Raw genomic sequence first — 23,338 nt, 5'->3', positions numbered from 1 at the left:
CCTTGATACGCCTACGTCTTTACGCACAGCCAATGAAATCACCCGGTATCTTTGACGTAGCCGGAAATACTACGTGCTGACACGTTGTTGGTTTATAAAGAGCTTAGCGGAAGCGTTAGGGCGCCATTTCACTGCAGACTAGTGCAGTACACATCGTTTGTATAAGAACCGCTTCAACTCTGGGTGATAAGGATAACAATAACAAACCGGATCCACCCCGATGGAAGCGGCCATCAACCCAACCCGCGACAGGTATAATATACCTGCAATTTAAATATATAAGCGGGGTTCTGGATGTTGTCATCTCACTAGCTTTAGTGTAACGTTAAGCTATCCATTCTATCCAAGCTAGCATGGATGGTGGTGTATTCGCCCAAAAGTCACCGACCATGATAAGAAATGAAATGCAGTACTGCACCTTCATTGCACCTTTCTGTCTAATATGAACACCGACGTGTCCAGGTTTCTTGAGGCCAGCCCTATACATTTAAAGCCAGTGCAACATGGCTGGACGTCTGCTGCTGGCGCATTCAATTCATTCATTTGTCCGTCGGTGTAAACGTACAGCAGTGAGACGTCAGTGACCCGCGAATTATATCCGTCGGCTTTTTCTGCACATAAGTGTTTCTACGGTCTTGCACGGTGACAACGGTGGTGATCTGCTGACTTGTTTGCTTAGCCAGGGTATAAAACCGGCCGTCTGATGAGCCAGCCGTAGCTTGGCGACACCCAGCAGCCTGGTTCACAACGCTGAACAAAAGCAAGTTGGCACCGGGCTACACCGGCAGGTTATAGTGTTACGGGGCTGTTGTTGTTGTTGATGATGATGAGGACATCGTTGCACTGCGTTTCCCCCGTCCGGCTGGTTGTCAGTCCATCGGGACGTTCAAGCTTGGAGTGTTTACAAACACCGGGGGCGGGGCGTCCCGCGGACCACGCGATCACCAGCTGGTTCGCTGTGTGCGCCGCCACCTTTTTTGTTCGCCAAGGGCCCACTAAGTAACTTTCCTACTGCTGATATTTACCCCCAATAGATAGGGGAAGTAAAAGTTTCTCAAGAATAAAATCCAACAATCCAAGAGTCAATGATTTTTTCTGAAATTATCGTCTGAAAAAACTAGTTGCACCTAATGTATTCGGCCATCATGAATGCCTGGCTATCTAAATCCTGGTGAGAATATAAAACGGCACGCTTGGTGTTCGTTTGTGTGTCAGACTATGGTGCATGTGTCAGTTTTGAGTTCAAGCGGAGCTTTACATTATTTCAATTCGAGTCCTTGATGCCCGAGTGCCTGGAAGTCCATAATGATGGGATCTAGGGGACCTTTTTTGTCTTCCATAAAGTCGGACTTTAAAATGTGAGGAACTTTACCAGAGGCGGTAAGAAGTCGGTTGATGATTGGTTATGGTTACAGTTTGAGCCATAGCTACAATCTGCATTAACTCTTATTGTAGTCTTATTGCGATTTCCTATTAGTTGCACGCTATTCGATAAATATACACCTGGTTAATTTGTTCTTCATGCCTGGATGTTTCCTGGTAAATGTATGTGGTAGAGAAGACTAAAAACGGATAACTCTGGTACCTGCATGTTTCCGAGAGGTAAACAAGCATTAAGTGTAGTAATAAAGCAACATTTGTGCACACATTTTGTTTTTTACTAACTAAGCAAGTTCCCATTGCGCTGCCATAAACAGCAGCCTATTGATGGAAACTGTTGCCTTTGCGATGGATGTGTGTGTGTGTGTTGACATCCGCTTGCTGTAGTGAAAGTAGTCAAAATTGAAATAATTACACAGCAAGTCCACCAGTAAAAGACATACAGAGCCCCCCCCACACACAGCCTGAGCTAGCATTTGCGGTGGTTAAGGAGGGGGTGTGATCATGCCTGGTTTTCTAAAACTCATCCAATCAGGTAGAGTTATTCATTCATCCAGGTAGAATTACACTTTAACCCTGTCAGCAGCGCAGGAGGTAGATCGGTTCGTCTGAGGACTTCTTCTTGGATCATCCTAGTACAGGTATTGACAACCTGCCCTTGGAAGGCCGTGTGTCTGTCTGTCCCATGCTTTAAATGTCACTATTTATACCGTGCTCATTCTCTTGTCTTCAATTGATTTGCATTTAGAATTACAGGCTTTAATTATCAGTATGCACCAAAAGAGCATTTCACCATCATTTCTTGTACTAAAAATCATCCCGAATGTGTTTGCTTCAAAAAACAAATGCTTGCTTCAAGAATATAAAATTCAGGCTTCTCGTACCTCGTCGGACCATAGCTGTATAAAATGGAATATCCGTCAACATTTTTGTATAACTAACTGTCAGAGTGCCATACATATTTTTGTCAGTTTGTCAGAGGCTGGCTATCCAAATGAACTATTGTTATTATTGCTGTGGAACCATGTTTATTAGGGTGAAAAACAAGGCTACATATGGACATTGTTGTGATGTATGATGTATATAACTGCACACAGTACTTTATATTTGGGAAAGATGTCACAAATTGAATTTACCTTAAGAAGACCAGTGATAAGATTGTTTTCAACAAGCCCCAAAATATTTTAAGCATGAGTGAAAGATAAAATGCAATTGGATAGATGGCCAATTGGGCTAACTTGTAGCATAAAGTACAATCACAGAGAGTCTGCCGGTGGTTGAGGAGGGTGATTCATCATGTGGTTGTTGTCAAAAACTCATCCCAGGTAGAGTTCCGCTCACCCAATCAGGATGAGTTCCACTTTTATTCTTTCAGCAGCACAAGGTGGAGCCGGTCCTCTGAGGGTTGCTGGTTTGATCTCAGTTCCTCCTAGGTCTTGATGACTTTCCCAGGTGCAAGACACGTGTGTGTGTGTGTGTGTGTGTGTGTGTGTGTGTGTGTGTGTGTGTGTGTGTGTGTGTGTGTGTGTGTGTGTGTGTGTGTGTGTGTGTGTGTGTGTGTGTGTGTGTGTGTGTGTGTGTGTGTGTGTGTGTGTGTGTGTGTGTGTGAGACCTCTGAATGTTAGGCAATGTGTGTATTATGAAGTGCTTCCATGGCCGAAATGTGCTATCCTTTATAAACCAAGCCTCAACCAAGGCCCTGTTATTTGAAATCTTTCACATTTCTGATTGACTCCAGAAACGTGGTCATGCTGTACTTGGATTTTTTGTTGTTCTCCAATATTGATTTCTAATGCTGCTTTGATTGATTTGTAAAAAAAAATCTCACTCGCATCTGATTTGCTTAATGCTACTGTTGCTAATTGTAGTCCCTAAATTGTAAAAAGAGTGCTAGTTAATCTTCGTATTCTACAACCCAAGTGGGGCATCCACAGGTAGGACACTTCTAGTCGGATAATCACTCATAAGTTGATATAGATATTAAGCCAGGGCATCCTCAATTGCATCCTCAAATAAATGGGAAAATCTTTGGGGGTAAAATAGCAGCAAAAAATAAATGACAGGGGAATAATAATAATATAAATCTGCATGTTTTCTCTAGTTCAACTTAATCGGCGACAGTGCACTCAACTCTCCCAGGCAGCCTAGTAGTATCACATGCTGTTGGGAGGGAGCCGTTGGGTTTCACATCCACTCCCAGTTCAAGTCCAACTTGGTTACTGCAGAGCTTCAATATAAAGTGGGTCTTAATTCTGTCTAAGGTGCTCATTCTGAGATGTTCACACTTAGCCTATCGAGCGCATAACACGAAGGTTGGAGGAGAATCGCAGACAACATGAAAAAAGTACGTATGCCATCGATTTGAGATGATATGCCTACCTACTTGAACTTAACTTACCCTTGACATTCCCTTTTTGTTTTCCTTTTTAACCAAATGCTGCGAGATTGACTTCTCCGTCATTTTCCCTGTGCCCTTCTCCTTCTCCCCCGCCCCCCCTCCAGCTCACTGCTAGGGCTGTCCGGGGGCGGGATGGACACCCACAGCAGCTCCGGCGCAGGCAAGCGCATCCGTAAGCCCTCCCTGCTGTACGAGGACTTCGAGAGCCCCTCACTGGGCCACTCCCAGCCCCAGGGGCCCACCAGCTTCCCCCATCCCCCTGTCCGGGACCCGGGCCGACCGAGCCGGGTCACCAACCAGCTGCAGTTCCTCCAGAAGGCCATGATGAAGTCCCTGTGGAGGCACCACTTCGCCTGGCCCTTCCACGAGCCCGTCGATGCATACCGCCTGAACCTGCCGGTAAGGAAAACACCAGTTTATATGGCCTTAAACTACCTGTAAGGAATAAATGGGAAGGGGGGGTGGGGTCTCATCTTTAAGGAAGATTCGTTCACTACCAGCTGTATAGGTCTGAAGGGTCTAAGGACCTTGGGATGGTCTGGAATGTAATTAACATATAATTGGTTTCATTGATATGGAAGATTGAATTGGGGCGGTGAATTGCTTGATGCTCAACGTTGCTGTATTTGGGTTCTGTACTTTAGCCATTGTGTGCCACACAAAACAAATTATGGATTCATTTTCCTTACAGGACTTTTTGCAATGGAATATGTAGGTGTATGTCATTTGGATGCATTGTTGGGCCATCTAGCTAAAATATATCTACATGTACATTGCAGACAATGGAGACCCCTTTTAAGATGGTGGTCTAAACAGTCTATCTTCTCCTACGGTTTCCTCTTGTTTCCATTGTGGCAAATGAATGTTATGTGCCTCAGGGTTTTCCCCAGTGCCTTTGAGCCTTGGGTTAGTGATGGACAAGGTAATGACCAACCCCGGGCCACTTCTCATCCGAGGACTGTCTCATTTGGATAACATTTCCATATTCTGTTTTCTCTCCTCCCTCGAACCCTCAACTCTCCCCCTATATATCCCTTCCTCTCCTGCATTCTCCATTTCCACTTCTGCTGTTTCTCTGTCCTCCCCCTCACTGTTCATCACCTACACCTATTTTGGTCTATTCCTTTGTCTCACCCCCTCTACTTCTCCTAATATCTCACTGTATTTCATCCCTTTCCCCTACATTTCTCTACCTTTTTTTTTTCTCTCTCTCTCTCCACATCTCTCTCTCTCTCTCCCAGGACTACCACAAGATCATCAAGCAACCGATGGACATGGGGTCGATCAAGAAGCGCCTGGAGAACAACTTCTACTGCAGCGCCAGCGAGTGTATCCAGGACTTCAACACCATGTTCACCAACTGTTACATCTACAACAAGGTACGAAGACACACCTTTTGCGTCTTGCAGTTGGCAATGGTAGCGTCTGTAGATTTATATCCTGTTCTCTGACTCCAAAAATACATTAAAGGAAACATATTATGGTGTTTTCCCATCAAGTAAACATAGTACTGTATGAGTTCCAAGAAACATGTTTTTGAAGCTGTTTGCTGGAAGAAGCTTTTAGGAAATAAAATCGTGCCTATTCTACGCTATTCCCCGCTGTTTCAGTCCCTTCAGAATGCGCTTTTTCTGGTGTCTGTAGCTTTAATGCAAATGAGCTGCTGCCTATTGACCAATGCGCTGTCAGAGTGATTGTTCCCGTGTGCGGACTCCTGGAGCGCTATATCTTTATAATATAATATAATATAATATATAGTAGGGATGGGCACGAGTAGTAAATTCCAAACTCGAGTGATCGTAGGAATTCCTCGAGGCTCAATCGAGTACTCGTTAAATCAAATCTATTTTTAGAATGCAACGCATCTGCAGCAGGAATAGGCCTGATGATGAACGGCAATATTACCAACCAAACATGTAATGCTTATTCTCCATCAAAACAGTCAGAGTTATCAGAGTATTCATTATTTATTTTTGCAAACGTTCAAAACACATTTTCCTTACACAAATAAATATGCGTCTCACAATTTAAATCACGTCGAACCAAGGCCTGTAACAGTTTAAAAAAAACGAAACAAGTAGCCTAACCATTGCAAATAATTTAAGGCGAGACACGGCAGGCAAAATCATCGATTTTTCAATCACTGGTCAATTTTGATATTTTGGGCTATTTTGCACCATTAACATGTAATGTTTCGCACAAAAGAAAAAAAAATGTCAAAACGAAACATTTAGGTGTTTGTTTTATTATAGTTTGTCAACTTGCGCCTCTGAATTTTACAGAAGATTCACCAAACGTTTGCTTTATTACGCACCGTTTCAAATACAGCCGGTCTCTGTCATATGTGTTCCGTGGTATCATTGGAAAGCACTCGATCTGCTGCACAACATAAAACTGATATCTGATTGGCTGGACTCGATTTCCGACCGGACGATTGGTTCAAATGTATCACGTGGTATGCTCTCAAGCTTGGTTGGCTTTTGCCATAAGAATCTTTAAAAGCCGTTTTCTCAAAATGAGTTTTTCCTCACACGCCAAGCAAGGAATCTCCACTTCTGTAGCACCTACATGCACCAAACTTTAGAATCTTATTCTCAGCTATTATATGAAGATTTTTACAGTGGGATTTGTTGATATATCATTCTTGGCCTGATTTACATGACATTTTATGCATAAAAATAGGGCGGCAATACATTTTTTTAAGGCATTGGCAGTATTTTCTGATTAACTGGATAACGAAAGGAGATATCCATAATCCCCTTTGTAAATATTTCTCTATTTAATATAGCAACAACATGAAAAAATAATTTTGAGCCTGGCTTTTTCCAATGGTCCGATTCTTCGTTTCAAATGTATGCATATTTGCGCATATTTTATTAGATATAGCCTAATTAGCATATCTTAACATACAATTACAGAAAACTTTCAATGCATTTTCTTCTTCTAATCATGTGGCTAATCAACCGGTAAAGTTTCATAAAGATATCTGTAAGTTAAAAAAAAAATCGTATTCACCTGCCGTGTCTCGCCTTAAAGCTGCAAATAAAACGGCAGCAAATGGACTATGGAAATACTCAGCGTTGTGATCTTCTCTACACGCCCGGGATTACAGCTGCTTCTTGCGGCGGTGAAAATAGCCGACACACTTTCACTTTCACCGTTGCTGCGGGTCTGCTTTCCCGAACTCACCGTTGTGTTTAAGGAGCATACGTTGCCGCATAGTACTTTCTGGTAGCTCGATTTCGCTTGGCATATTTTACATTTCACCTTATGATCTCCTATTTCTTTAAAGTAGCCTATTTCAATTCTTCGCTGCGCTTTGCTTTAACCGCCATCTCAACTTTTTGAATTCTGGCGTGCCTGCACACGGCACGGAACGCGCCATGGAAATGGATGCATTTAATTTTCTTTGTGCCAACGTCATGCGTTAGTGGCGCCGACAGAAAATTGATACATTTGCTTCAGAAAACTTTGTTTGTGTGTATATGCAAACTCGAGTTTGCCTGTCCACCAACCGAGTTCATTTGTAACGAGGAGTACTTGAGTTATCGATTCCTCACGCCCATCCCTAATATATAGTTATTTATTTAATATTATATCTAATATCACGGCCAAAAGCTATGTGCGCCTCGGATGATATTATGAATCTAAAGACTGCTTCTGAAGTCTCGGGTACTTCCATAACAAGTAAAGACTCGTAGTGGGGGTTATATCAGCCATGGTAGAGAAGAATTGGGGAGACCTAGAAGAAAAGGAACTTTGGCCTTGACTCTCTGAAGTCCATATTGAACCGCGACATGGAGGAGAAGGGGATTGTACTCCGGGAACTGAGCTGCCAGTCTGCCGCCGAGCTCCCCCCCGCCGGAGCTGACGCCGAAGCTTCGCCGGCAGTCCGGCAGCTCCGGCGGGTGTACTCCGGGAGCTGAACTGCTGCCGAAGCTTCGGCGGCAGCTCCGGCGGGGCGGCAGTCCGGCGGGGGGAGCTCGGCGGCAGTCCAGAGCTGCCAGACTGCCGCGAAGCTTCGGCGGCAGGTCAGTTCCTGGAGTACACCAGCCGGAGCTGCCGGAGCTGCCGGAGCTTCCGAAGCTTCGGCGGCAGAAGCTTCGGCGGATTGTGCTCAGCTCCGGGAGTACAATCCCTTTCTCTTCCATGTCTCCTTCTCCGGACTTCTCTGGTGGAGAAAGGGATTGCACTCCAGGAGCTGAGCTGCCGAGCTCCCCCCGTCGGAGCTGCTCGTCCGCTGGTCCACAAAATCTTAGCTATGCTCAGATTAGGGCTTTGACTTTTGGCCAAAAATCATATTCGAAGTTCGTTTGTTTATTAATATTAGTATTCGAATATATTCTAATATTTATTAATAATATTTTGACCATTAAATGCCTTCAGTAATACCTGGGCTGAATCCGAATACTTAGTACATACTATTTATGTTCAGTGTCTACTACTTGACCGTACTACACTTGACAGTGTAGTATGGTCTACAGCTATGCATAGAACGCCTAGAACGGTCTACAGCTATGCGTAGAACGCCTCTGAACTCTTCCGAACACCGCCGTAACTCCACCGGATGTTTGGAGATGATGTGTCTCCCCTCAGATGCCGGCAAAATTACCTTGATAAGTTACCTGTTTTCCATCTTGTCATCGTTGCTATTAAATTAAAAATGTCTCTTTTTACTTAATTACTTACTTTACTTTTTTACTCTTTTTAATGTCTCTTTTTTTCGCCGCTTTCTATGACGTCTTTCTAAGCCGCTGTTGATAGTGTCGGGTCAACCATCTCTTCTTCGTTCGTTGCCAGACTCGTAGTCTGGTAACGTAGTGACCTACCGTTGTATACTGTGGCGGTAGTACGCATTCGGAAACGTTTTCCGTGCTACACAATGCACACTGAGCATTCGGACGCGCTATATTTGTGGCGTACTACGAAATGCATACTATAAGTATGAGTATTCGGATTCAGCCCTGGATTGGGCTTTGCGAGGTTTGTTTACAGGCGTTGCTATGGTTACCGGTCTTGCGCGTTCCAACTGTTTATTATGTTTCTAATAAATCGCTGTCTAATCAATACTTCATTCACTGCCTCTTCCGTGGTCATTACAATATTATGAATAGACTGCATGGGTTCTCCAACGTCTCTCCCTCTTGGCCTGCCCATAACAGGTTCGAATATTAAGGGCTGCCTAATATTCGTTCAAATTATTATTATTTTTTTGATATTCGAATTATATTCGAATCACGAAGTTCGAAGTCAAAGCCCTAGCTCAGATTGGAGGGGGGTGGGGAATAGGGATGGCGAGAATGTAAAATATTCTTGACCGGCCACCGAGCCTCATTAACTGGTAACCGGTTAACCGATCAGATTAAAATGTGCAATTTGAAATAACAGCCTTTTCGAGCCGCGCCAGCCTCCTGCTATTTCGTGACTCTGCTTATCTCTCTCCCGTTTGGCCTCCGACTCACACACACACACACCCTCCGAGTGAGAGGCAGTGGCTCTAACCGCGGCATGACCTGTGTTTGAATTGAAACACGAGGCATGCTTACTGCAAGTTGACCGTGTGTACTGTAGAGAGCGGGTTTGAACGCCCACAATGGTCTGAGATATGGCTGGGCGATATGACGATATCATACCGTGGACGATATGAAAGTGTCTACCGGGAAAGATTTGGCCATATCGTTTATACCGAGAGAGAGAAAAAAAGAAAAAGATTTTTCTTTTCTTTTTTTTATATTGCACTGCACTGACTGAAGCAAGGCAGGTGTGAGACTCACCTGTTAACTTGAAAAAAAATCTCATTTGTATTGAAGAAACATTTCTATTTTTACCACCAGCTATTTGCACAGCACATAACTTTATTTTATAAGTGTATAATTAGTACTTAAAATATTTGTGTGATGCTGTGATTTTTATTTTATATTACACTGCACTGACTGACAGCTAGGCAGGTGTGAAGCACACCTTTAAAAAAAAAAAAGTTATTTGTATTGAAAAAACAGTTCAATGTTTACAAGATGTTTGCACTATATGACACTGCAGTTAATGACAGATTGTTCGCTACTTACTCCTTTGTAAGCATGGAAATTCAAGTTCAAAATAAAAGAAAAAACTGATCAAATGTGAAGTATGGTTATTTTAAGCCATTTATTATTTTAATTTACTTCAAAAATACCATATCGTGATATATATCCATATCGTGATATAAAATTACTCATGTCGTGATATAAGATTTTGTCCATATCGCCCAGCCCTAGTCTGAGATGGCGCGGACCTGGTTAAGACCCTGCACAGGATTCAACAGGGGCCAATCGGAAGAGGGCAGCGTTAGGAGCTCATTTGCATTGCAGCATGCAATGCATTTAAGAAAATGACAGCTCCGAAGAGACACCGCTTGTTTAGTATGGAGGAGATGGAAAAATTGAGGTTGGGGATATTTTTTTTCACTTCACACAAAAAGATCTTGGAATGAGATGGCTGACTGTAGTCTTATAGCGTTTAGTCTACTGTCCATAATAATTTAGAGATGATATTCCCCGCCGCTGGCATGCGAGAATAATTAAGACTTGAGGAGAGATTGAACAGTGGGCTAGAGACGCGGTGTCCGTCCAACTTCCAATAAGTCACCTCATCTGATCATTTTTTTTTTTTTCTTTTTTTTCGGTTAACGTTGAGACGGTCCACCATCGGTCATCAGTTAACAACCCTAGTTGGGAAGTGGGAGGGAATATTCAAATGTGCTCCCTTCCTACATAGGTGGGGGCGGCAAAACTGACTCGCTCGTTTGTAGTGGTGCAACGGTTCACGGATAACCTGTGATCCGTACGGATCAACCCTCACGGTTCGGGAAGCAAGGGATCCATGGATCGGCTGATAAAGAAAAGAAAAAAATAAGTTGTGCATTCACGTGATCAGCGCATGTTTAAAGGACGATTCCGGTATTTAGCACATTGATCCCCCTTTCTGGTTTGTCTAGGATGAAATATAGTGGTTGACACACCGAAATGTTGACTATTGGTCCTGTCTCAGGTGTTTGGCTCATTTCGATTCGCCCCTGCCTGCTTCAGAATGGGAGGCTTTGGGCATTCACAAACCTGTCCTTAAAACAACCCTAAACGTTCGTTTTCAGAAATGTGCAACTCCCCGAGTGGTTGATGTTCCTAATCAAGTATCGTAGCCCACAGAAGATGTGAGGGTAATTGGAACATAAAATTGCTAGTGTCGCTGTGCACTGTACACGACTCTTACTGGTTATTATTCAGAATATGTCCATTATTTTTTTTTTATCATGCCGTCTTTAAGCGGGGAATTACGACTTTGAAGCTACTTAATGGGCTCTTAGTATTACAACGTCAAATCTCTAGAGATATGTGCTGCGGGGTGAAAGGGCTGCATGCCTACACGCTATGCTCTAATTAGAGTTATTGAATCACAGATTAAAGTCTTCTGATGGCCCAGTCTCCCATGACAACATCAATAGCTAGTGGATAGGAGCTCATTGCTGGTGGTTGTGGGTTGCGGTGTGTAGGAGCTACATGCTAACGGAATGATTGGCTGGGAGCTGTTGTGTGGATGAGATTCCTGCTAAGGTGTTGCTCTGATGGGAGCTGTGGTGGAGGAGCTACATGCTAACTTGATGTTCTGGGAGCTGTGGTGTGGAGGAGCTGCATGCTAACTTGATGTTCTGGGAGGTGTGGTGTGGAGGAGCTACGTGCCCACTTCATGTTCTGGGAGATGTGGGGTGGAGGAGCTACATGCTAACTTTATGTTCTGGGAGCTGTGGTGTGGGGGAGCTACATGCTAATTTCATGTTCTGGGAGCAGTCGTTTGGAGGAGCTACATGCTAACTTGATGCTATTCTGGGTGATCTATTGTGGAGGAGCTACATGTTAATGTCTTCTGTGCTTTGAGCTATAGTGTGGAGGAGCTACATACTAAAAGACTGTGCTTGCAGCTAAAGTGTGGAGGAGCTACCTACTTACAGGCTGTGCTGCAAGCTTTAGTATGGAGAGACTACGTGCTAATGTGCCCCTGTGCTTGGAACTGAACTGTGGAGTAGCTACATGCTAACGTGCCGTTGCGCTCTGGGTTTTAGCCCACGGATGACATTGTTCTGATGGCCCAGTCCTTGGAGAAGATCTTCCTCCAGAAGGTGGCCCAGATGCCCCAGGAGGAGATCGAGCTGGCACCCCCAACCCAGCGCACCAAGGCGGGCCGGGGCAAAGGTCGCAAGTCCAGTGGTGAGTCCGTGGCACACTTTGTCAGGAGACGGCCCATGTGATAATCCAAAAAAAAAGCGCTTTTATAATCAATCCAATGTTGACATCACGCGTGCGAGTCTCCACCCAGGTTACATATAATGGATGTAAATCGAATAGTTGGTCAAATAGCGGCCCTTAAATTTGCGTTTTACAGCAAATTACTTTATTCTGACCAAAGTGTCGCAGAAATTTTGTGTCTTCGATACGAGTATGGCGAGATAGTATAGCGCCATCTCGAGTGTTCTTGACTCATGTTTTGCATTTAATTAACCACGATTGTTCCCAAACGGATCCCAAACTTGTCTACGGCTGTGTGCCGACCCTGAAGTCAGGTTCCTTGTATTTGCGCTTCCTGTGTGTTTTGGAGCTAGTTGGGCTCAATTGAGAACAGTCCCAGGAATAGATGATTGATCCCCAATGTTTGCAGTTTATCTGTAGGCATGTAAGCATGCAAGATGCCCGACCTTCTACTTTAAAGACAGGATTCTAAAATCACTTAAATTGGTTAATGTACTAACTGCTAATCCTAGGCAATGGGCTACCTGTCATGTTTCAAAACATGTGTTCCTTCCTTGAGGTACTCAGCCCCTTTTGAAGGCCATGCCTTTAAAATGACAGCAGGACAGTTGTGCAAGACTTGGTAGCTACTCCAGTGTTCACTGTGTGCTCCTCACTTGTAAGCGGAGTTGGATGAAAGTGTGTCGACGGGTCTTTCTAAAGTACTGTGTTCATGTGTTCCCCCCCCCCCCCCCCCCCCCCCCCCCCCCCCATAGCATCCAGAGCACACCAGGTCCCGGCTGTGTCCCAGTCCCTCTACTCCCCCTCCTCCTCGGACACAGAGTCCCTGCAAGCCAGCTCCCCCCACCCCGTGCTCACCAAGAGCCTGCCCCCTCCCACCATCATGGGCATGCCCCCCACGCAGCCCACCACCAAGGTAAGACACCACACCACCGGAACCCGGGCCTGGCGGGCTCTACTGAAAACCTGCACTCACCTTTTCAATGCAGCCTTCGCTTTGTGTGTGTGTATTAGTAGACATTATTCCCACCATGGTTTTCCACAGACCAATTCAGTCCCCGTCCACACGGGCGGAAACAATCTTTTCCCCTCCTCGGCAGCGTTTTAGGAATATCTCCGTTAAGACGGAATCATTGCAAAAATGCAACTAGCTGTAGAAACGCTGTAGTAGTTATTCAAGGCCTCTATGTGGCGGTGGTTCTCCTACATAAAAGAGGAAGACGAGGCAGAGTATGCGTATCAGGCCTGCGCGCTGTATACAAACCTGAAGCAGTTGTTCAACCTTTTAGTTTGAGCAGAAAACCCTTTTTAATGTACGCTTAGTGATTACATTTACCATGGGGCTGTATTTAAAGCTACAAAAATAATACAACCAAAACAAATTAGACAGAAATCTAACGGTGCCACCTAGTAGGGGGTGTTGACGTCATCGTTCGCGTACCTGGCATCCACACAAAACCTAACACGAAAAATGCATAGGGCAGTTTTTCTCTTTTCACCCTAGGACCTGGTTTAAATAAAAAAATCGGCCTCGAAAACGCTAGATCCGTCTGGACGGTCGATCCAAATGCACAAGACAGAGCTCAGACGAGGGAAACATTCCAATAATTGAAAAGGCTCCCGAATGGGTTGCTGTGGTATACACTACACTTTAATGTGTCACTATGATAACCTTTCCCTGCCGTACATGTTACCATAACAACAGTCGCTGTCAGTGCATTCTTTACCACAACACTGTCACCCTGTCTCCACGTTTGTAACCCCAACAGCCCTCTGCGGCCCAAGATCAGTTACCATGACAACCCTCTCCTTGACCGCCATGACGCTCTCCTCTCCATCTGTGCGTGCGTAACTATAAGGACCGCCTCTTGTCACCGTATCCACCACAGCCTCCTCTCTGTGTGCGTTGCAGAAGAAGGGCGTGAAGCGGAAGGCGGACACCACCACCCCCTCCACCATGGGGCTGCCCGTCGGGCTGTCGGCCGGTGCCCGCATGGTTGGCCTGGGGAAGGGCGGGCACGGGGGCCAGATCCACGACTCCTCCCCGCTCACCCTCTCCTCCCTGGGGGGCATGAGCATGGACGCCGGCGGGCCCGTCCTGGGCATGGTGCGGGGCCCCGGCGGCGGGCCCGTCCTGCTCCAGCCCATGATGGTGAGCGCGGCGGCGGCGGCCCGCCGGGTGGGCAGCGGCCGGCCCATTAAGCCCCCCAAGAAGGACCTGCCGGACTCCATCCAGCTGCAGCCGGCGCGCCGCGGCAAGCTGAGCCCCCAGCTGCGGCACTGTAGCGGGCTGCTGAAGGACATGCTTTCCAAGAAGCACGCCGGCTACGCCTGGCCCTTCTACAAGCCCGTGGACGCCACCGCCCTCGGTCTCCACGACTACCACGACATCATCAAGTACCCCATGGACCTCAGCACAGTCAAGGTAGCCCACCTCTTTGGCTTTCTTGTTTAGTCGTTGATTATTCTTTCTTATAAATGTTTTACACTTTTGTTTTTATGTGTGCTATTGAAATGTTGACGAGGATGTATTGCGAGACTCGTATTAAATTATTTCCGTTGAAAGTATTTTTAAAGAGTTGTTTATTCTCAGATGGGGGTTCAACACACAACACAATTGGAACATTCCTGACCCATCCCATCCCTGGGCGGTCCTCCGGGACTTCCTGTTAGAAGTACATGGTTGTGAGTGTGTGCTGTGCTTGTTTGTCTCTTCTTCCTCAGAGGAAGATGGACTGCAGGGAGTACAGGGACGCCCAGCAGTTTGCTGCTGACATCCGACTCATGTTCTCCAACTGCTACAAGTACAACCCCCCCGACCACGACGTTGTGGGGATGGCCCGCAAGCTGCAGGTCGGTCCCCGTATCAGTCAAACCCCTCATCCACTCCTAGGCTCACGAGGTTGTTGTTGAAGCATCAGAAGGCTTTAGAAGATTAAATTGTTTTGAACTTTGAGGAAGTAAAAACGACACGCAGGGGGGGGGCATACATTCCTGAGGCTATCCAAGGGTAGATTAGCTGTCGTTGAGATGTATTAATTTACTTTCTGACACTTTCATGACCCACTATTTGGGCGCTGTGTAGTGGATGCATCCATCTGTGATATGTTTTGGTTATTATGGTTTCATTTCAAAGAGCCTGTGTACCACCTAGACCTCATCATTTAGCCTGGGTTAGGTGACTGGTCTTTTTTTGGTTAAACAGAATAGTGGGTGCTTGAGAAACTGTAGGATGGTTGAAATTTTCCTAAATTGATGAAGTATCCTAATCATCAAACAAGCAGGATGACTTAAGCTCATCCTGGCCAAGGAAATCCTTGTGACCAACCCCCCTGTATGAATGTCTACTTAACAACCACGTAACTTCAATAATGTGATATCAATATATATATTTGAATTTGAATTATGGTCTCTGGGCCTGTATGAATTTGATGCATCCCTATTTGCAAGATGTTTTGTTGTATTGCCGTGGATTCAAGGGTTTGAATGTACTTCATTGAATGTCAGTTTTTTTTCCCCTCCCATCTTCTTACTTTATTACTTTTGCTACCGCTCCAGGACGTGTTTGAGTTCCGCTTCGCCAAAATGCCGGACGAGCCCCACACGGACCGCCCCGCCATGTCTATGAGTGGCCACCCTTCGTCGTCGTCGTCGTCCTCTTCCTCCTCCACCTCGTCCTCCTCCTCCTCTTCGTCCGAGAGCGAGCCCAGCACCGAGAGCGAGGACAGCGAGAGCAGCTCCGACAGCGAGGAGGAGCGAGCACACCGATTAGCTGAGCTCCAGGACCAGGTGTGCACCCAGGTAAGGAGGTTTAACCAAGACGACAACCAGACACATTGTGTTAACATGTTAACAATCATGAAGTGACATTATAATTAAGATGTTAATATGGCAGCTAAATTTTATTCACATCTAATTTTTATATTGAGATATTTTCTTACTATTTTAATACCATGTTGGGTCACTAGATGTCAGTCTCAGATATGACTGAGTGACTCTTTTGATGGCTTGTTCACTACCTCCGTCTGTCGACGGATCTGATTGACTTTGCATGGGGTGCTCGCAAAATGCATTCTGGGTCCGTCCGTCCATTCGGCTCCGTTGCCTGTGTCAAAAAGTTAAGAAATTTTCAACTTTTCAGGCAGCGGCGGATCCGTTGGCCAATCAGATCACTGTTATGCAAATACAGTCCACGCATCTATTTGATCCATTTTTAAATAACAAGCAGGAAAAATCGGGTTGTTATATTTTGTTTGATGAAATGTGGAATGATAGGATTGTTTTTTGTCACCTGTGGTTTGTGTCATCTTTTGTATTTATATCCATACATCGGCTTTGTAGCGGGAAGCGATTTGATTGGCTGCAGTATGTGTCTACAAAGACTAGTCCCCTATACGTCAGACACGCCCTCGGTAATCCGTCAACGGACGCATGTAGTGTGAACAAGGCGTCATGGTAAATGGTTAAAAAGCATACTTAATAAATATAGATGTGTATGATAGTGCAGCCATAAATGATTATGATTAGTTCGTTTTGAATACTTTGCGCCAATAATGCCCATCTTTATTAATCAACATTCAACTGCTTCCGTGTCAACTACTCCTCTTGGTTCACTAACTAGAACCAAAATTACCCCAGAACTTTTATTCCCAGGAATACATTTCAATTGCAAATTATGGTCCTTTGGCATCAGGCACAAAACGAATAAAGGACATGAAACAGAGAGATGTACTTGGAGGAAAATCTGACCAACAAAGTCGCTGTTTCCTTGTCATTAGATAACTCAAAATAGGCTATCACTCTCTCGGAGGAAGTTGGTATCCAAAACTAAACTGTTGCGATACAACTGCACACCCTGATGTTATCAAACGCAACCTATATCCACATACCGAAGGGCAAGTAAACATTGTCTTGTTGCGTTTGCTGCTGTCGAGATGAATGATCAACATATGAAACAAAGCGATTATTGTATGAATGTGCCTAACCACTTTGAATGCAATAAGAAGATTGTGTGTGTGTGAACAAAAACTGTAGGTTTGCGGCTGCAGATGTTGAAATGTCTGAAATAAACTCCTGAGAGTCTTCCACTAATCAGAAACGCTCAGCCCCGCAGGGGGTTAAAATAATTTCCCCAGAACTTAATTTGGATCCTGGTTCTTGCTGTGGAAACGCACTTTCTACGCAAGTTCTGCGAAGGTTGCTAGTTCATGCGGTGGAAACTTTTACCCAAACATTGTCAAAAGATGTGATCTAAAAGAATAGACTTGCACGTTCAAACACTAGTGCCGGTGCGCCCAGAGTGGGATTGTGCGCGTGTCCATTGAAGAAACTCCCACATTCAGCAGCTGGCAGTGCAACACCTTTTAGTAACGTTTTGGCACAAATCTCCAACTTTCACTTTTTATCCCTCTGGAAGTGTTGTTGACTATTTACTTGTGTTGTCATGGTAGCTGCGTGCGGTCCACGAGCAGCTGGCCGCACTCTCCCAGGGGCCCATGGTGAAGCCCAAGAAAAAGAAGGAGAAGAAAGAGAAGAAGGAGAAGAAGAAGAGGAAGAAGCCGGAGAAGAGGAGTCGAGCAGTGAAGGTGAAGGCGGAGGCGGAGGAGTGGAAGATGCCGGGAAAGGCCCCCAAAAGCAAGTCCACCAAAGGAGGGGCCGCCACGGTGGGGAAGAGGGGCCCGGGCAAGAAGAGCAACAAGAACAGCAAGTAAGTAAAGTAATCTGATTACTCGCAATGGAATCTGATTATTCACTTATGGGCATCCGGGAACTCCCTTAAAGTAATCCAACTAATCCCAGATCCAGTATTACACGGCTGCATTGAAAGTCAAAAGTATTTCATTATCAAATATGCAGCATCCCATATTTTGTACAGTGGAATTAGCGAGGCATGTGTTGTCTGTGAATGGTTTTTCAGAGCGAATACTCGTTCCAGAAAAACACACACATACACCATCAAAAATAACATTAATAATCCCTATATATTCCCTTGAACCGATTTTGACAGTATCTGCATATTTTGTTGAAGATTTAATAGCTTTTGAACGTTAATTAGTAGGCCTAAGTAAGTTGGAGTACCTTAGTTTTTCCCCGTGGAAGCGAACAGCTGTTGCTCCGTTCCAAATCAGCTGTTCTCTGCCATCTCAGCCCTTACGGGAGCTTTTCAATTCATCCTGGAACGTGGATCTTTTCAGGGAATTTGTACATTAAATCCATAACAAATACCGAATATTGATTGTCTTATGTGTCGATATTATATCCATTATATTGACCGGGTATTCCCAAGATGCTCACGCTCTGCAGCAAGCCAGTCACAGTTGATGGGCGCGGTGCTGTACAGCGAACGTAAACAAACAGCTAAGCTAAGGTTAGCATTTCGCTAAGCATTACTTTTCCTCCCAAGATCCCGCTAATGTTGTGTTATAAAGTAAAGGGAAACAAGATATCTATTCTTCCTCCACCTCCCTTGCTTCTCTGCTTGGTGTCGCTTATAGTCTGGGGAAGGGCGGGCAGAGCGAGCCTCCCTCGCTCTGGTAACGTCACGTGCGTGAAAAAACAACAACAAAGCTCTGAATACTGATTTAAGCTTTAAATACTAATTTTCCGAACGAGGATTCGAATATTCGAATAATTCGGGCCAGCCCTACTTACAATGCACACAGTAATATAATGGTGCTTCAAAGACAATGAACTTGCATAACAACAGAGTGTTCATGCAGGAGCTGAGATGTTTCCCCTCACTCCTCCTCCCCAGGACCTCTAAGAAGGCCTTCTTTGCCCCGCCGCCACCCTCCTCCATGCTCCCCCACTACGACTCGGAGGAGGAGGAGGAGATCGTGCCCATGTCGTACGACGAGAAGCGCCAGCTGAGCCTGGACATCAACAAGCTGCCGGGGGAGAAGCTGGGCCGTGTGGTGCACATCATCCAGGCCCGGGAGCCGTCCCTGAGGGACACCAACCCCGAGGAGATCGAGATCGACTTCGAGACGCTCAAGCCGTCCACACTGAAGGAGCTGGAGCGCTACGTCATGACGTGTCTGAGGAAGAAGCCGCGCAAGCCCTACAGTAAGCACACTAACACGCAAGCCCTGCATTAAGCACGCTCATGCGCAAGCCCTGCGTTAAGCACGCTAACACGCGAGCCCTGCAATAAGCTAGCCCCAGGTTAACAACCTGAACATGCTAACCATGTTGTCGTACATGCCCTAAATTATCAGAGGTATCTGCAGATTGCTATAAAATATAATTTGTTATTATATTAAATAAAATGTTCACTATTTTTTGTAAATGTTTCTTCACTTTACCTTAACTTTGTGGCCTGCAGTTCACTAAGCTCCACCCAACCCTCATTCCCTGGCGATGTTATTGTTTATTGGAAATCTAGAATAGGGCTTGTACATCGTGACGTCAGATCGCAAGCATAGGAATGTTAATGGTGTTTTGGTATTTGAGTAGTTAATTATGAAATTATTTGTCATAATGGGGTGACATTAGGGTGTTTTGAAACTGCCAGTGTTTCTCATGCAAGACATGGCAAAGCAAACTTTGGATTAGCCTAGGATATGGTCTATTTATGTTTTATTAGGATTTTACATTACTACAACTCTCGAGTTCCCTCAAAATGGCCTTTTCAGTTTTTGGTTCCCAATCCAGTCGGTGTCGTCTTTCTGCTTTAACTGAGTAGGTTCTACTGTAACAGATTTAGAATGTCAAATTCAGCTATGGTGTGTTCCTCATTCCTCGGATGCCAGACTTCCGAGTCGAAAGTCGAAGATCGCCCAGCTTTCTTGCGGCATTTCTCGAAGGCACGCCCTCTTTTTGTCTTCATCTTTCGGAAATCTGAGAGTAGACCGAGAGCAGTGATGACGTTCTCAGCAAAATTTCTGTGCCCGTGAAGAGATTTTTTTTTTAATTATTTGTACCACGATTTTTCATTGTAATGTTAATTTTAAATGCTCACTTGTAATCACTTGATTACATTGCTACTTTTTTTAGGTCACCAATTTATACAGTGCTGTGCTTGCAATACAATGTAAAGTTGTGTTGTTTGTTTTCGGGCTGGTTTGCTAAAGAGGTTAATGTAGCTAACAATAAACAACGACTAGCCAATTTCATGACACAATCACAAAGGCGAACAGGAACGCTATATATGCTCCGAGACTGTAAATGACGGAACACACCAAGAGTAGCGCTAGTGGGTCCGAGATTAGACTCAGGCTAACCAGGTTATAACTTATCATGCAAGCCCTTCGGTGAGCTAGCCTCAGGCTAGTGTCCGTGTCTTACGTTCATTTTCATTACGTCATCATGTGCCTCCCCCTAACGTCTACACATGATTGGTCCTGCTTGCATGTCAATCAAGACTTCTTGACAAGAAGGCGGTGCTCGACTCTGTTAATCAACACGGTCTCATTCTCATTCTGTATGGAAATACTGTCTCTGTAAGAGACTAGCCACAGGCTAACTACATTCATGCAAGCTCTACAGTAAGCTAGCCATGCTTATATGCAGGATCTACAGTAAATGGGCCAGGTTATTAATGCTAACATGCAAGCCATGCAGTGAGTCAGACTTAGCATAGCTACCATAGAAACCTAACTGCCTCGCCTCGCATGGTATCCACTGCTGCTTGACTGTGAATATGCCTGCAAGACTGATTTTAAATGTCAAGTGCCTTATTTGGCTATAAGGGCAGAGAAAAGTGATGTCAACCCGTGTGAATTTTAAAACGTTTTATACTTATTTTACTTGGATGAAGACAATTACTGCTCTGCATGGATAAGCTTGAAATTATGTTTTCAATCTTGACTGAAAGAAAAGCATTCCTCTGATATAATTTCAGGGGCATTTGATGTGCATCCATTGTGATCTCATCATAATTCTGTTGGTTCCACTATTTATTTTGAATAGCTAAGAAGGCGAGCAGTGGCAAATCCAAAGAGGAGCTGACTCTGGAGAAGAGGCAGGAGCTGGAGAGGAGACTTCAGGATGTTAGTGGACAGCTCAACTCTGGCAAGAAGCCTGCCAAACCCAAGGGTAACGCATGCTTTTCCCTTTCCCTTTCCCTAACAATTACCGTTGTCAGTGGGTGTTTGCACTTGATAACTGTTCATGGACCAATTCTCTGTAAATAGCTCTTGATATATTATAGATCTTTCAACCCTAGACTTATATTTCCCTTTGGTTTCAGCGGAGAAGCCGAGCAACGTGGAGCCCAACAGCCAGCCGTCACGCCTCAGCGGCAGTAGCTCCAGTTCAGACTCCTCCTCGTCCTCTTCCTCCTCGTCTTCCTCAGACACCAGTGATTCCGACTCGGGTTGAGGCTGTGGCTGCACCCCAGTGAGGACTCTCACAACCACTCCCCCCGCCCCAAAGAACGCTCAGGGACACGGGCTGGCCCAGGACACACGATGCACCCTGACATAGTAGTGGGCCCAGACGACCGCCTTGCGGCACACCTTAGCTGGAGCAGGCCAAGGAGGCCGTCGTCAACAGGATGTTGGGGAGGGGAGGGGAGGGGAGGCCGTTTGGAGGCAGGAGTGGAACTAAGTAAGAATTCTGTATGTATAATCGTAGAAACCCGAAAACACAAAATGCCTTGGTTCTCCCTCCCTTTTCCCGTGTGTGTGCGCGTGCGTGTGTAATTAGACGTATAAGTGTATGTTTCTTTTATAAAGAACACTTTTATTGTGCTCGCATCAAAGTAGGATGATGATGTTGGGAATACGCTCAGTTCGGAGCTGTACTCCTCTCCAAACCCACCCCTTCTGACGTTTACTGTCCCCAACATCTGTTGGTGGATAGTTTTGAAAGCAGCTTGGCAGTGCCCTCATTGGAGTTTTGATCCGTCCATCAATCCTCTCTGTGGTGTGGAGCAGCAAAACAGCTAATTAAAGGAAGCCGTGGGGAGGGATTTATTTGTTCCTTGCCTTGTTTTGGTAAAAATATTTTGACCGATTTTGTTTTTGGTTGCATTTTCCTTTGTCCTTTCTGCTTATTCGTAGACATTCTGTCTGGCACTAAATAGGCTGCTTGTATAGGTTTTACTTAACATTTTAAACGCTACCCCCATTTGTCTTTCGGTGTTAAAAAAAAAGATACAGTGGTTCTGTAGGACTGAAGTTTTATGGGGTGTAGTGTAAGCAACTTTAGTTGTTTAGATATTTAAAAAAAAAAAGCAAACAATATCTGATCACTCTGAACATTTATAAAGACAGTATTATTGATCAGAGTTCGGTACATTGAATTCACAACTTTTTCTCCTCCATCTTAAAAAGCAATCCTTAACAAATCGCTTTGTTTCGCCATTTCCTCACGTTCCTTTGGCGTACTTTTGCTCTGAACCTTTGCTTTAATCAGAAGATGTTACTGTGTGCTTCTGTTTTGTCACTTGAAAGTATATATAGTGCTGAATCTATCAGAAAGTACTGTAGACAGTTTAACTTATACATATATATATTTATATGACCTGATTTTTGTGTAAAGTACTTTATAAATAATACTCGACATTAGTGCACTTAAAGTGTTGAAACTTTCTTTGTGGAATGTTTTTGTTTTTTAAAAGCTTGCCACTCGTCGGGAAGGCAGGCCAGCTTCACTGGGTGGAGACGGAACTACGCACAAACACCTTATAGACCCTGCATTGTAAAGAAAAAAAGATATATATATCGTTGAATGTTCCCTAAAAGATACTTTACTTGTGTATATATACTTGCACTATGTGTCGCGGTTTTTGAAGTGTGTCTTTTCCGTGTTCATACTGTCCTTTTTGTTCTCCTCAAGGTTTTCTAGTCGGTGGTTGACTAGGTGGCCACCGCTCAGATACATCACTTTCCTTCAAGAACTCTGTATATTAAAATAATCTCTTGTAGAAAAGCCTTGGGTTTGGTGTGATTTGTGTGTGTGTGTGTGTGTGTGTGTGTGTGTGTGTGTGTGTGTGTGTGTGTGTGTGTGTGTGTGTGTGTGTGTGTGTGTGTGTGTGTGTGTGTGTGTGTGTGTGTGTGTGTGTGTGTGTGTGTGTGTGTGTGGAAACTATTCAAGTGCCTGCCTGAAGGGGAAACATTATTCAAATCAAACAATGTATCTGAGGTTTATTTTTAATACTCCGAGATTGCTTTTGAAGCAATTATTTGCGTGGTTTTACATTTCTTTTTACTAAAAGAAAATGTGGAACCACTATTTGTATGACTATAAGTTTCACTTCTGTGATAATTTAAATAAACAACCCTTAGTGGCTTTGCTACTAGTGGACCTTTTGTGTGTGGACAGTTGGTTAGGTTTTTAT

At 44.7% G+C, this 23,338-nt stretch overlaps 1 protein-coding gene across 3 annotated transcripts; it reads left to right on the top strand.

The window, feature by feature from the left end:
• Nucleotides 1-113: 113 nt before the first annotated feature.
• Nucleotides 114-22,929, top strand: brd2b (bromodomain containing 2b). 3 transcript variants are annotated; one of them, XM_030369508.1, is made up of 13 exons: nucleotides 132-252; nucleotides 3,670-3,724; nucleotides 3,883-4,177; nucleotides 5,020-5,157; nucleotides 11,871-12,015; nucleotides 12,810-12,970; nucleotides 13,967-14,479; nucleotides 14,779-14,907; nucleotides 15,613-15,855; nucleotides 17,505-17,761; nucleotides 18,809-19,119; nucleotides 20,965-21,090; nucleotides 21,245-22,929. In XM_030369508.1, the coding sequence occupies exons 3-13, from the start codon at nucleotides 3,911-3,913 to the stop codon at nucleotides 21,373-21,375; spliced, it is 2,421 nt and encodes an 806-aa protein (XP_030225368.1). In that variant the 5' UTR covers nucleotides 132-252; nucleotides 3,670-3,724; nucleotides 3,883-3,910; the 3' UTR covers nucleotides 21,376-22,929. The 3 variants fall into 3 exon arrangements, with proteins under 3 accessions (XP_030225366.1, XP_030225368.1, XP_030225367.1); XM_030369506.1 differs by lacking the exon at nucleotides 3,670-3,724 and having other exon boundaries at nucleotides 114-252; XM_030369507.1 differs by lacking the exon at nucleotides 132-252 and having other exon boundaries at nucleotides 279-3,724.
• The last annotated feature ends 409 nt before the right edge of the window (nucleotides 22,930-23,338 follow it).

The sequence above is a fragment of the Gadus morhua genome, chromosome 11 (genome assembly GCF_902167405.1).
Source record: "Gadus morhua chromosome 11, gadMor3.0, whole genome shotgun sequence".
NCBI classification, from domain to species: domain Eukaryota; kingdom Metazoa; phylum Chordata; class Actinopteri; order Gadiformes; family Gadidae; genus Gadus; species Gadus morhua.
The sequence above is the reverse complement of the archived record's forward strand: the minus strand, read 5'-3'. Positions and strand labels throughout refer to the sequence as shown.

Bases quoted from the DNA above. Each gene is read 5' to 3' on its own strand.
- brd2b (XM_030369506.1), top strand. From the start codon at position 221: ATGGAAGCGGCCATCAACCCAACCCGCGACAG. The intron at 12,016-12,809 runs GTGAGTCCGTGG...CCCCCCCCATAG, and splicing joins CAAAGGTCGCAAGTCCAGTG to CATCCAGAGCACACCAGGTC. The intron at 15,856-17,504 runs GTAAGGAGGTTT...TTGTCATGGTAG, and splicing joins AGGACCAGGTGTGCACCCAG to CTGCGTGCGGTCCACGAGCA.